The sequence below is a fragment of the Oenanthe melanoleuca genome, chromosome 1A, assembly GCF_029582105.1.
Source record: "Oenanthe melanoleuca isolate GR-GAL-2019-014 chromosome 1A, OMel1.0, whole genome shotgun sequence".
Taxonomy (NCBI): Eukaryota; Metazoa; Chordata; class Aves; order Passeriformes; family Muscicapidae; genus Oenanthe; species Oenanthe melanoleuca.
In genome coordinates, this window is record NC_079334.1 from 22,019,662 (window position 1) to 22,031,327 (window position 11,666).

At 46.4% G+C, this 11,666-nt stretch overlaps 1 protein-coding gene across 1 annotated transcript; it reads left to right on the plus strand.

Annotated features, from left to right (window-relative positions):
• Positions 1-12: 12 nt before the first annotated feature.
• EIF3L (eukaryotic translation initiation factor 3 subunit L) lies at positions 13-9,703 on the plus strand. Its single transcript, XM_056482249.1, has 13 exons — positions 13-293; positions 373-421; positions 526-736; positions 1,331-1,410; positions 1,655-1,716; positions 3,001-3,070; positions 3,770-3,843; positions 4,702-4,873; positions 5,134-5,288; positions 6,053-6,223; positions 7,219-7,716; positions 8,667-8,747; positions 9,472-9,703. The coding sequence occupies exons 1-13, from the start codon at positions 261-263 to the stop codon at positions 9,508-9,510; spliced, it is 1,695 nt and encodes a 564-aa protein (XP_056338224.1). The 5' UTR covers positions 13-260; the 3' UTR covers positions 9,511-9,703.
• The last annotated feature ends 1,963 nt before the right edge of the window (positions 9,704-11,666 follow it).

The window sequence follows — 11,666 nt, forward strand, 5'->3', positions numbered from 1 at the left end:
CCAATGGATGGCGACACAACCCGTGCATGCAGCCAATGGGGAGGGAGAGAGGGGAGAGAGGCGGGGCTGTGACCAGGGAAGCTTGACGGGCAGCTGTATTCTCCAGTCAGATAGACAAGCGGCCAGGGCCGGCCTGTGACGGCTCAGCAGGGCGAAGACAGGCAGTTGCTTTAGCCAATAGAAGGGCTCCTCCTCCCGCTTGCCGCCCCGCCCTTGTCCCGCGTTTCCGCCCGGAGCGCTTTCCGTGCCGCGCCGCCGCCATGGCCTACCCGGGGGAGGACTACGACAACGAGGTGCGGGCGGGGGGCCTGGGGGGCGCGGGGGTCGCGTCCGGGCTGTGCGCGGGGTCTCACTGCCGCCCTCTCCCTACAGGCTGCCTACGACCCCTACGCGTACTCCAACGACTATGATATGCACACGGGTGAGTGTGAGGGCCCCACGCGCGCCCCGGGCCTGCTTGCGCCCGGCTGGGTCTGCGGGCGGCTGCCTCGCCGCTCCTCCCTCACTGCTGCTCCTTCCCCGCAGGAGACCCCAAGCAAGACCTGGCCTACGAGCGCCAGTACGAGCAGCAGACCTACCAGGTGATCCCCGAGGTGATCAAGAACTTCATTCAGTATTTTCACAAGACCGTGTCAGATCTCATTGACCAGAAGGTGTACGAGCTCCAGGCCAGCCGTGTTTCCAGTGATGTTATTGACCAGAAGGTGTACGAGATCCAGGACATTTATGAGAACAGGTACAATACTGTCCTTCCAGCAGATGGAAGTCGCTTTTTTAACTGTGGTGCCATTACAGGGAAAGGCTGACTACTACCTGTGCTGTTCCAAACTTGGGCTTTCTCTGAAACAGGTTGGGTTTGGTTACTGTGGAAAAAAAACACCGTAGGTATTTCCAGCCCATTAGGCTAATGTAGCTATACACGAGTTGTGATTTGTGTGAAGGGAAGAGTCAGGCCTGGCCTAACAGGAGGGGAGGCTGCAGAAAGGGATCTCAGTGGTGCTAGTCTGGCAGTTTGCAGAAAGCTGTGAGGTGTAGCTTTCATGTCTCTTCCCAACAGCTACTTCCACTCCTCCTTGCAGCCGTGTCAGCTTGGCATAAAGAGAATGTGGAAGAGACATACATGTCTGTTTCATGCTTGGAGGATAAATTGAAGCCTCACTGCTTAGTTTGCAGTTCTCATTCTTTGCTTCGACGTTGGACTTACTAGCAGGGTTGGTGGTGGTGCTGCTCAGCTTTCACCAAGTCCAAAGCTTCTCTCTGTTGTCATCTCTGACACAGTCATACTGAGTGAGAAGTGGCTTCTCATACCACGTGTGTGTCTGTTTTTCAGCTGGACAAAACTGACAGAAAGGTTTTTTAAGAACACTCCGTGGCCGGAGGCTGAGGCCATTGCTCCTCAGGTTGGAAATGGTGAGTCTTCTGCTTTCCCTTGGGTTGTCAGAGAGAGCAGGAGCTGAATCCCTCCTGATCCTGAGTTAGCAGGTGCACAGTGTTGTTGCTGCCTGAGTCAGTTGACTTTGTTCACTCTGGTGGCTCCTTCTGCAGATGCCTGGCAACTTGAGCAAAGCATCTTTTTGTGCCTCCCTTTATTTTTGTGGCAAGAGGCTAATAGGCCTTGTGGCTTGCTAATGTCTTCTTGTGTCATCTTTTCCAGATGCAGTTTTCCTGATCCTATACAAGGAGCTGTACTACAGGCACATCTACGCCAAAGTCAGCGTGAGTGTTGGCCCTGTGTCTTCTTGTGGGGTGTGTGCTGGCTTCTCTGTGCCAGCAAACTTGACAAGTATCAGTGCTAAAAACTTGCTACAGTATCAGTGGTCCCCTAATCTTTGCAAGGCAGGATTGGATGGGTTCATGAGTTGTAAGTCACATTGATTCTACGGAAGTTTAAAATTCTTGCATTTTGTTAGTTTAGTAAGGGTTCACTTGTTGCTAAAAAGCAAGAAAGACTTGATTGTCTGAGGCTCATTAGCTGTCTCTTCAAGCTTGGTGGTGATGAGTGTGCAGGTTTCTCTGGTAGCTCAGGTGAATCAGGAGACTGGATCTGAGTGTTCAGGAGGCTCTTTGTTGCCAGCAGCAAATTTAATGGCTAGTGAGTTAGGGAAGAAGGGCATGTTAGAAGATAGCTAAATTTTCTTTTTTATTGCTTTTGTGTGTTTCTTTGTGGCACCTCTTCAAATGAGCAGGCAGTGAGAAGGGGTGGCACAAGAGGCATTATTTGTCATTAAAAACCTCACATGGGATGAGAATGTAGTATAAAAAGGGAAACATGGATACCCTAAAGGATGGAGAAGAAGGAAGTGAAAGGAATTATGCTCTGTGAAACTAAACAAACTTTGTCTTTTGTTTTTTAAGCTGCTTTGAAATCAGTGCAAAAGTCATAGTACTTGGTTCTTAAAGGAAAAAATCTCAACAGATGCATGACTTACGGGTAAATAAGTAATAACTGCAGTTTTACTGTGGACCAGAGGGTGGAGAAATGGGCACTTTTGAAAGGCTGCTGTGTTAACCCAAGCCAGGCTTCAGCAGGAGAAACTGGTTTCTCAAGCTGTGCTATTAGTGGTTCTCAGACTCAGTGTCTCCAGCTGAAACAAGAACCAGTAGTCAAAGTGTTTAGAAATGATGTCCAGAATCAGCATTGTTGATGTATTCAGGCCTCTCATGAGCAGAGAAGGAAGGAAGGAGAGCTGGTAAAGGTAGAAAGTTCCTGAATCTGAACAGCAGAGGGAAACAGGGAAGGTTAATGCAGAATATTTATAGGAGGTTTAACTGCTTGACATCCTGGGAAAAGCTACCTGTACAGGAAAAGAAATCCCTATTTTGTGGGAGTACAGTGCTACACTTTCAGGTTTTCTGGGTGATGCTGGTGGGTGTCCTGGTTGGATACTGGCTCTCACACTCCTGAGCTAGACCCTCTACTATTGTGACTTATGCTGTTGCCCGTGAACTCCCTCCTGCCCTGCTTGAAATGAAGCAGACTCTGCTGACATCTCTTTGCAGGGGGGGCCCACACTGGAGCAGAGATTTGAGTCCTATTACAACTACTGCAATCTCTTCAACTACATCCTCAGTGAGTAGCTGCAATTAGTTTCTGGTTTGTGAATTTTGGAGAGAAAGATCGGATGGAAAGGGCAGAGCTGAAGAAAGGGTCAGAAGAACTTCAACATGTTTGTTTATAAACAGTAGAGGGAAAGGTAGTCTATAAGGTTTGTGCATGTTTGAGTTTGTTAAATGAAGAGCAATTTGCATCCATGAATTTAAAACCACAAAAAGCAGAAATAGTTTCCAGTGCTTTCTGAAACACTGTAAAGAATAAAACTTACTTAGCTTTCTGTCTTGCTGAGAACTGCTTCACCTATCTTTACTAAAAAGTAAAATGAAACAGTAAGCTAAAGAAAACTTGCAGTGTTTCACAATTGTTTACTGTTGTTAATTCCCCTTGGAACAAATGTTAGTGTTTGTGACTCCCTGCCAAGCCTCATGTGGAGAATGGATCAGTTAGGATAAACCCCTGCAGTCTGTGTGCAGCTTCTGAGAGTTGATGCTGCTGAGCAGTCACGCTCTAGAGATTAACCCTGTGCATGTTCATAGGCTTTGAAAGTGAAGGCAGTTGAGATAATCAAAGCTGCATATCTCAGCTCTATTCTCTGGAAGCTTAATTCAACATCTCCCATTTCAGGGAAATTCTTGTGTTCTTTGATTTATCTGTTCCTCCAGTTCTGACAGTGTTCTTGCTAAAGGTGTTAACGTGTCATCTGTTCTCCTACAGATGCTGATGGCCCTGCTCCTCTGGAACTGCCCAACCAGTGGCTCTGGGATATCATTGATGAATTCATATACCAGGTATAAAACTGGGCCATTTTGGGGTGGCCTTGCCTTTATTAGTTGTATAAATTTTCCATCTCTTCCCTTGCTGTGATTTCCATAACAAGGGTACCATTGCAGGTTGAAAATCTTTGGTGATCACTGCTACTCTTGTGTTAGCAGGTGGATGAAGTAGTTGTAAACGTACAGATTTTTAAGTCACAGGGTGCTCTTTGGGGTGTCCTGAACTTTTGTGCCTATTTCTCTTTCAGAACAAAATTTCTGTCTTTCTTATTCAGTAGGGCCTTTGTGCATGTACTGAGAGATTGATGACCTGATTTGAAATAAGCTGTGGTCTGAGATCTTGACGTTAAGAAATACTTTTCCGCCTACTGTTCTGAGTGCAACAGTACAGATCTCAAATGCTATTGGTTTTTCTCTTTAGAGAAGATATTCCCTGCTCTGTAACTTTTTGTTATAGAGCTGTCTGGAATTCTGAGTGTTGTCTTGTCAATCTTGAGAACAAAAGAGACGTGTGCATATAGGAGGAAAAAGATGTGTGTATGCAAACACATCTTATAATGTGGTTGTTCTCTTTTCTGCCTGTTCAGACAGCAAATTTGTGTTTAGTTTCTTTTCCTAAGAGATCCTTTCCTGCTTTGATCTGTCCCCTGGCCTTTTCCATTTGTACTGTGTAATTTTTTTTAGGTGCTTTAAAGGTGGTATAATCTGTCATTTTGATTTCCATGTGATCTCACATGATACTTTTTTTCCCAATAAACTTGTCGTTTATTGTAATGCATTTGGTGTGAGCAAGTTGTAAGCTTAGTGCACTTATCTGAGCATCTCCAAACAATTGGATTCAATGCATCATTGAATCTCTGCTTTTTCCTGTAGTTCCAGTCTTTCAGCCAGTACCGCTGTAAAACAGCCAAAAAGTCTGAAGAGGAAATTGATTTCCTTCGTTCCAACCCCAAGATCTGGAACGTCCACAGTGTCCTTAATGTGCTGCACTCTCTAGTTGACAAATCCAACATCAACCGACAGCTGGAGGTCTATACAAGTGGAGGTGAGCTTTGGGTGGTGCCAAGCAGCACTGGTGTCTGTGCTGCCTTGCTTTGATTTGACCCAAATTGCTTAACTTTGTTTGGGAGCTGGATCAAACCCATAATCATGGATGGATTGGCTGGGAACTGGTTCTGTTGGCCTTAGGTGAGAAGTACGAGTGATTACATTTCAGGCAATGCTCCCTATGTTTGTATACAGAAAAGTATTGAAAGGGAAGCTTTCTTCCTTGGAGAATGGCATTGTGGTTCCTTTTTTCCCCAGGTGACCCTGAAAGTGTGGCTGGTGAATATGGGCGCCACTCCCTGTACAAGATGCTGGGCTATTTCAGCCTGGTTGGGCTGCTGCGTCTGCACTCTCTGCTGGGAGATTACTACCAAGCCATCAAGGTGCTGGAGAACATCGAGCTCAACAAGAAGGTAATACAACATGCTTTAACCCTTCTTTTGCAGTCTTCCAAATGCCTCTGTTCACGCATGCTGGTGAAAAATTGCTGTACTGAATCTTCCAGCTGAGGAACTGTTTGTATCTGCTGTAGTTGTCAGGACTTTGTGGCTGAGCACAGCTGGAGCTTTGGCATTAAATCAAGCCATATGATAATGCCTGATGCTGTTGCAGTACAATTGCCTAGTTTTTTAGGAGGTTTGCTGTGTTGTGCAAGGCAGTTTTGTTACAGAGAATACTGCTGGAGCTGCAAGTAGTAGTGCAATGATAACTACCTGAACACACCATTCTTACTTTTGTCAGTGGCTTTTTCTTGTATTTTTGACTTCTGTTCTCACTGTGCCCACTCTCACCTAGATTTTTTTGTGTTAGAATTGAGTGCTGCTTGTGACTAATAAAAGTTCAGCTGCAAATGGGCTTGGGCCAAGGCTTGGCACAGGTCTACATACATGCTGTCTGGCACAGGATATGGAGTGAAATACGGGGAAAGGGAACGGAGCAGAGCAGTGTTAGGCAGGGAGCAAGAGTCCTCTCCTTGTAGGAAGCTGAAACTGGAAAACATAGGAAATGGGATGAGCTAATAAAACAGTGAGGAAGCTGCTGCAGGGATGGGTGGGAGGTGAAGTATCCTGAATTAACCCTCTCCTTTCTGTATTTGGGATGAGAGTGAAAGCTTGTGGCTAACAAGCAGTTTGGACTGTTTCCCCTCTAACATAGTATGTTACTCCTTCTTTCCTAGAGCATGTACTCCCGGGTGCCTGAGTGCCAGGTGACCACCTATTACTACGTGGGCTTCGCATACCTCATGATGCGGCGTTACCAGGATGCCATCCGTGTCTTTGCCAACATCCTCCTCTACATCCAGAGGACAAAGAGCATGTTTCAGAGGACAACCTACAAGTATGAGATGGTAAGAGAGAGAACAGACTAGGCTTCCCAAAAGAAAAAGCTGCTGTCTTCTTTCCTGTCCTTCCTCTATCACCTGATAGCTTATGTCTAACAGTCCAACTTTTTTATCCTGGACTTTGCTGGTGGTGGTAACTGGGGATCCTCTCAACTCCTTTGCCATGTGGGACAATGTTTTCTCTTAGCTATGTTGCTGGTTACTTCGGTTGTTCCCCATACTGTTGTCCCAGGTCCATCTGCCCTCTAGCTCTAGGCAGATGTTAATTGTAACTGATTGTTAATGAGTATCAGCTACTGATGATACTCTCATTGATGCTCCTTCAGACTTAGTTGTGTTTCTAGTCCAGTGCTGCACTTCAGGTTGCTGCCATTGTCGGATATATTTCCATTAGCTGATAATCATTCACAAAGCTCCTTTCTCTTTTTACCTAAGCTGTCTTACCTCCTGATTTTGGTGTCTGTTTTACCTGCTGTCTCCTTTTTATCCTTAGGATTAATTCCTAACTCTTTGTTTAGCCAAATCCTGCCAGTCTTAATTCCATGACACTTCAAAAAGTTGATGTGTCTGTTTCAGCCACGCAGCTGTCCATTTCTTGCCACACTCAAATAAATCTTTTTTCTCAGTCTTTTCTTCACTGACCTCCCTGATAACTGTCCCTTGCCAGGAGATGTTTGTTAAACTATCTGCCTTCCCTTCTCTGCATGTTCTTGTACCAAAACAGTCAAATGTGCTTCTGGCCCTCCGGATTTTGCATGGCTCTGGATGCTTTTACTCTCCACCTTCCTCTTGTCCAGTCCTCTCTTTTATTCCTAAGAGCCTTGATGTGTCATTCATCCATTTGCTTTGCCCAGAGGTGCTGCTGCTTTGTGTTGTCCCCCTTGAGCACTAGGACCATCAGTGCTCTGCATAAAGGGTCCTCCTCTGCAAAGTGCAGCTCCCTAGGGCACCCTAAAGGCTGAGCACACGGTGGTGCTGACAGGGTCTCCTCTCTGTCTCAGATCAACAAGCAGAACGAGCAGATGCACGCGCTGCTGGCCATCGCCCTCACCATGTACCCCATGCGCATAGACGAGAGCATCCACCTGCAGCTGCGCGAGAAGTACGGCGACAAGATGCTGCGCATGCAGAAGGGCGACGCGCAGGTCTACGAGGAGCTCTTCAGTTACGCCTGCCCCAAGTTCCTCTCCCCTGTGGTGCCCAATTATGACAACGTGCACCCCAACTACCACAAGGAGCCCTTCCTGCAGCAGCTCAAGGTCTTTGCTGATGAGGTTCAGCAGCAGGCCCAGCTCTCAACCATCCGTAGCTTCCTCAAGCTCTACACCACCATGCCTGTGGCGAAGCTGGCCGGCTTCTTAGACCTCACAGAGCAGGAGTTCCGTATCCAGCTGCTTGTCTTCAAGCACAAGATGAAGAACCTGGTATGGACCAGTGGCATATCTGCCCTGGATGGAGAGTTCCAGTCTGCCTCTGAGGTTGACTTCTATATTGACAAGGTTGGTATCTTCCACTTGCTGGCTGGGAAATTCTTTCACCTGGGAAATTCTGGAACTGGCAGCACCTAGTTTTGTTCCATTCTGCAGGAGACATTCCTTCTTCCTTTGCCATTTATAGGGCTTGGCTGCCCACAATGAAGTTATAGCTTTGCACAAAAAGAGTGTCAGTGGATGAAGAGTGATGGAATATCACAGGCAGCTTTGGCAGTCAACGTACCTAGAAAACAGACACTTTCCCAGGGCAGAGGGAAGTCAGTGTTCTGGGAGGTGATAACTGAGTGGCAAATAGTGCTGTTGTTTGTGTGTCAGGTGGGATTGTCCTTGTGGTTGCACTCCAGATCTCACCTTTTTTTGACTAAGCATAGATGTTGCTTGGTCACATTACAGATCTGTTTTGCACTGGAACAGCATTTAGTTGTGGCTGCTCTAGGAGGAATCTAAACACTAGGTGTGGGGCTATCACCATCTGTCCTTGGAGCTCCAGCAGCAGGAAGCATAGCAAAGAGTCTTTAGTCTTTAGTAGGACTTTAGTCAAAGCAGTAACCATGAGGTTACTTGCTAGGAAGGAGAGCAGGTCACCCTGTGTTCGTGGTCCTTATAGCAGACCTCTTCTTTCAAGGTCTCATGGCATATAGCATGACTGAAAAGAGGGAAGCATGAACTGGGGTTGGAACTGTCAAAGTGCAGCAAGGAAGACAAAAGCAGAGTGTGTAAGAATGTGGGAAGTGAATACACTGTAAACTGGGGACCCATCCCAGGCAAAGGTATGAGGGAAGGCAGCCCAAGGAGAGCTGGATGGGTGCTGTGTCACTAGCACAGGTTGGATATATGTGATGCTGAACCTTGGCTGGGGTGAAGCCTCTTAGGTTGATCCTTATGTTTGGCAGTTCTTGCTGTCTCCCTGCTAGTAGCACAGTCCTTTTCCTGGTCTCATTCTGTTCTCTTCCCAGGACATGATCCATATTGCAGACACAAAGGTCGCTCGGCGCTACGGGGACTTCTTCATCCGCCAGATCCACAAGTTTGAGGAGGTGAGGCCTGGGCAGAGAGCTGTGTAGCTCTGTAGGAAACAGGGCAATCATTGGGCTGTGCAGGCCCTTGAGAGTCCACACTTGTGTGAAACAGCTGTGTAATTCCATGCTGGACTTAGCCTGGCTCTTTAAAGCACTGGGCAAAAGCAGGTGTTCTGAGCAGCAGCTGCTGGCCTTTGAGGAATGGTATGTTTTTGTGAGAAGTGCTCAGATGAGCCACAGTGAAAGAGAGTTTTACTGTCCAGGATGCTGATTCCATTGTCCCTAAATAAATGGTGGTGTCGCCATCAGTAACACAACCAAAATCATATCTCTAACTTCGTAACTATGACTCTAAAAAATGTTCTCAGAGATTTCTGGAGCATAGATGGCTTCATTGAGCTTGGCCAGGAGGTGACATTTTGTCACTGCTCCACTCTCTCCCAGTGAAGGTTGTTCTGGACTGGAAACTTAGGGCAAAATTCTGAGATTTGGGCATAAAGGGTTGTAATACAGGTGCTACAAGTTTGCATCCTCTCTTCTCCCCACATCTTCCTCTGCTATCTTGGAGAGAAGAGAGTTCTACTTATTCCACTTCTACTTGACACACTGTATTTGCTGAAGAGCTCTCTCCTCAGAGAGTTGGAGAGGAAGGAGTTAAGAGGCCTTGGATAAAGTCTGCTGAGGGGAACAGCAGTGTGTATCAATCACTGTGTTTTTCTGACCTTGCTTTTTCTAATTCCAGCTGAACCGAACATTGAAGAAGATGGGCCAGAGACCCTAATGTGGCTGCAGTGAAGTGGGCAGAGAAGTGGGTGGGAGAGATTATTCTGTTGAGGGAAGGGAGCTCAGGATTCTGGCATTTCTGGAATCTCCTGTGACTCAGAAGGTATTTTGTATTTAAATATGCAGACTTGTTTGGCTCAAACTATCATACGAAGGACAAGACATCTAATAAATTAGTGGAATTTTCCTGATGAGCATTTGTACTCATTTATTTTTCCTCTGTGGACATGTGGCAACTGGAGATGTGGGCAGCTGCTGTTGGCTTGTGCTCCCATTGATCTATGTTGTTGCAGGTAACAATAGGGAGCAGATCTGGTTTTTTTATTCCTTTTAGCTTTTGCCCCATGTGTTGAATAGACCTGAGCTGTAGTTAAGTTCTTAGAAGGTTGCATTTTTGCCTTTCCTCCCCTCTATATTATTTTAGTTGCTGTGGAGTAGAAATGCTCCAAAGTGGATTATCTTGTTTTTAAAGGAGAGGGGAGAATTTTTGTAAACATTGAACCAATATTAACTGGTTGTCTGATGAAATGTCCTTGCTGGAGGTTGTGTTTTATTTCAGCAGAAGTGATGCCCAGGACCTGGCCCTTAATTTAATTGAGTTCAGTTTCTCTGGAAAACTCCCTGAAGGCATTAAATTTATTAAAACTCTTTAAATGCGAACTTTCCATGCCTCTCCAGCCACAAATTTCTAGTGCCTTGAAAAAGGGGGAAAAAGAAGTTGAAAATGAGTAAGATAAAAGGGAATCAAGGACCTGCATGTATTGGGGAAGAGAATGCAAAGAATGAATCGCATCCCTCCACACCCTCTCTCCCTTTTGCCATCTTTAAATAGTTTGGTATTTGAGTGGTAGAAACAAGTGCAAGAGGAAAACCTGCATGTGTAATAGAAAGCTAGACAGAGAGAGTTTCAGATACACCATCTGCCTCTTTATACCTTTACCTCTCATTTCTTTTCACTGAGAAAGGGGTCCCAGCAGTCCAGTTTGGCTGCGTGTGTGATTCTGTTTAAATGAACGGAATAATTAGCCTTTGTTGGATTATATTCTGTGTTTGAATGAGTGTCAAGTTTCCAGTGTCCTAGATACTGCTCAAAAGTAAACTCTGTTTCCCGTCACAAAGTCCAAGAACTCAGGTGGGCAGGGTACAGGCAACACAGTGAGATTAAATGGACAATTCTTGTTGGCCTTCTAGCTGTTGGTGCTGGTGTTATGGATGCTAGGAGCTCACTGTCTCCAGTTCTGAGAGTTTGAGGCAGCCATATCATTAAGAAATTAAATGACTGAGATGCCACTGCATTGCAGCAGCCCGTGGGGAGCTGTGTTTATATCAAGCAGAATCTGCTCCTTTTTGATTTTAGGGCTGGCACTTTTCCTTCTGTGTATTTGCCAACAGCAGCACAGTAAGCATAGCTGTCAACAACAACTGCCCTACTTTCTTATTCTCCAAAGCCTAAATCTTTCCCAGGACGTGCTCAGGTGGATGTGATACACAACACGAGAACCCTGGCAGGTATCTCCATGATGAATTCTAGTTCATAGCATAGCAAAGGAATCCAGCGTGTTACTGGGATTTTAATATCCGGTTGGCATGTTGGAATTAGAGATTTTTAATGCATATCTGTATCATCTGAAACACTCCAGTGGTTACAGGCTGTTCTCAGGTCTGTGAATATGCTGCTGCTTTGTTTCCATCTGCCAGAACAGCTTCCAAAGGATGCAGAGAGGCGATCCACTGAAGTCCCTGGCTTCTCTGAGGGACTGCCGAAGGCTAGCTGAGCAGGACTGGCACTTGGTGGAACAGAGCCAGGAGGAGCTTGCAGCTCTCACTGGGTGGAAAGATGGGCTCAGCGAGCTGCGGTGCCTGGCACTGCTTGAAGCCGGGGGAATGCAGGGTGTTCAGCAGCCTCAGCACAGCCCGGCTGGTGCTGGGAAGGCGCTCCCGAGGGAGGTGGGGGTGGCTAGAGCTCCAGCCTCGCCTGCTGCGGCAGGGTTTGGTGAGTGGAAGTGCTTCTGGACAGTGGTTTTGTCAGAGGGAACCACTGTACAGGCTCATGTGTGTCTCTGACCTAGAGTTGTGAAGGGGCTAAGTATAATTATGGAACCTGGAAAAGTCAGGAGAACCTCCCTTACCCTGCTGTCCCTTAGGATACATCAG

Excerpts from the sequence above, each read along its gene's own strand:
- EIF3L (XM_056482249.1), top strand. The coding sequence starts at position 261 with ATGGCCTACCCGGGGGAGGACTACGACAACGAG. Across the intron at positions 737-1,330 it reads CAGGACATTTATGAGAACAG|CTGGACAAAACTGACAGAAA; the intron begins GTACAATACTGT and ends TCTGTTTTTCAG. Across the intron at positions 7,717-8,666 it reads TTGACTTCTATATTGACAAG|GACATGATCCATATTGCAGA; the intron begins GTTGGTATCTTC and ends TTCTCTTCCCAG.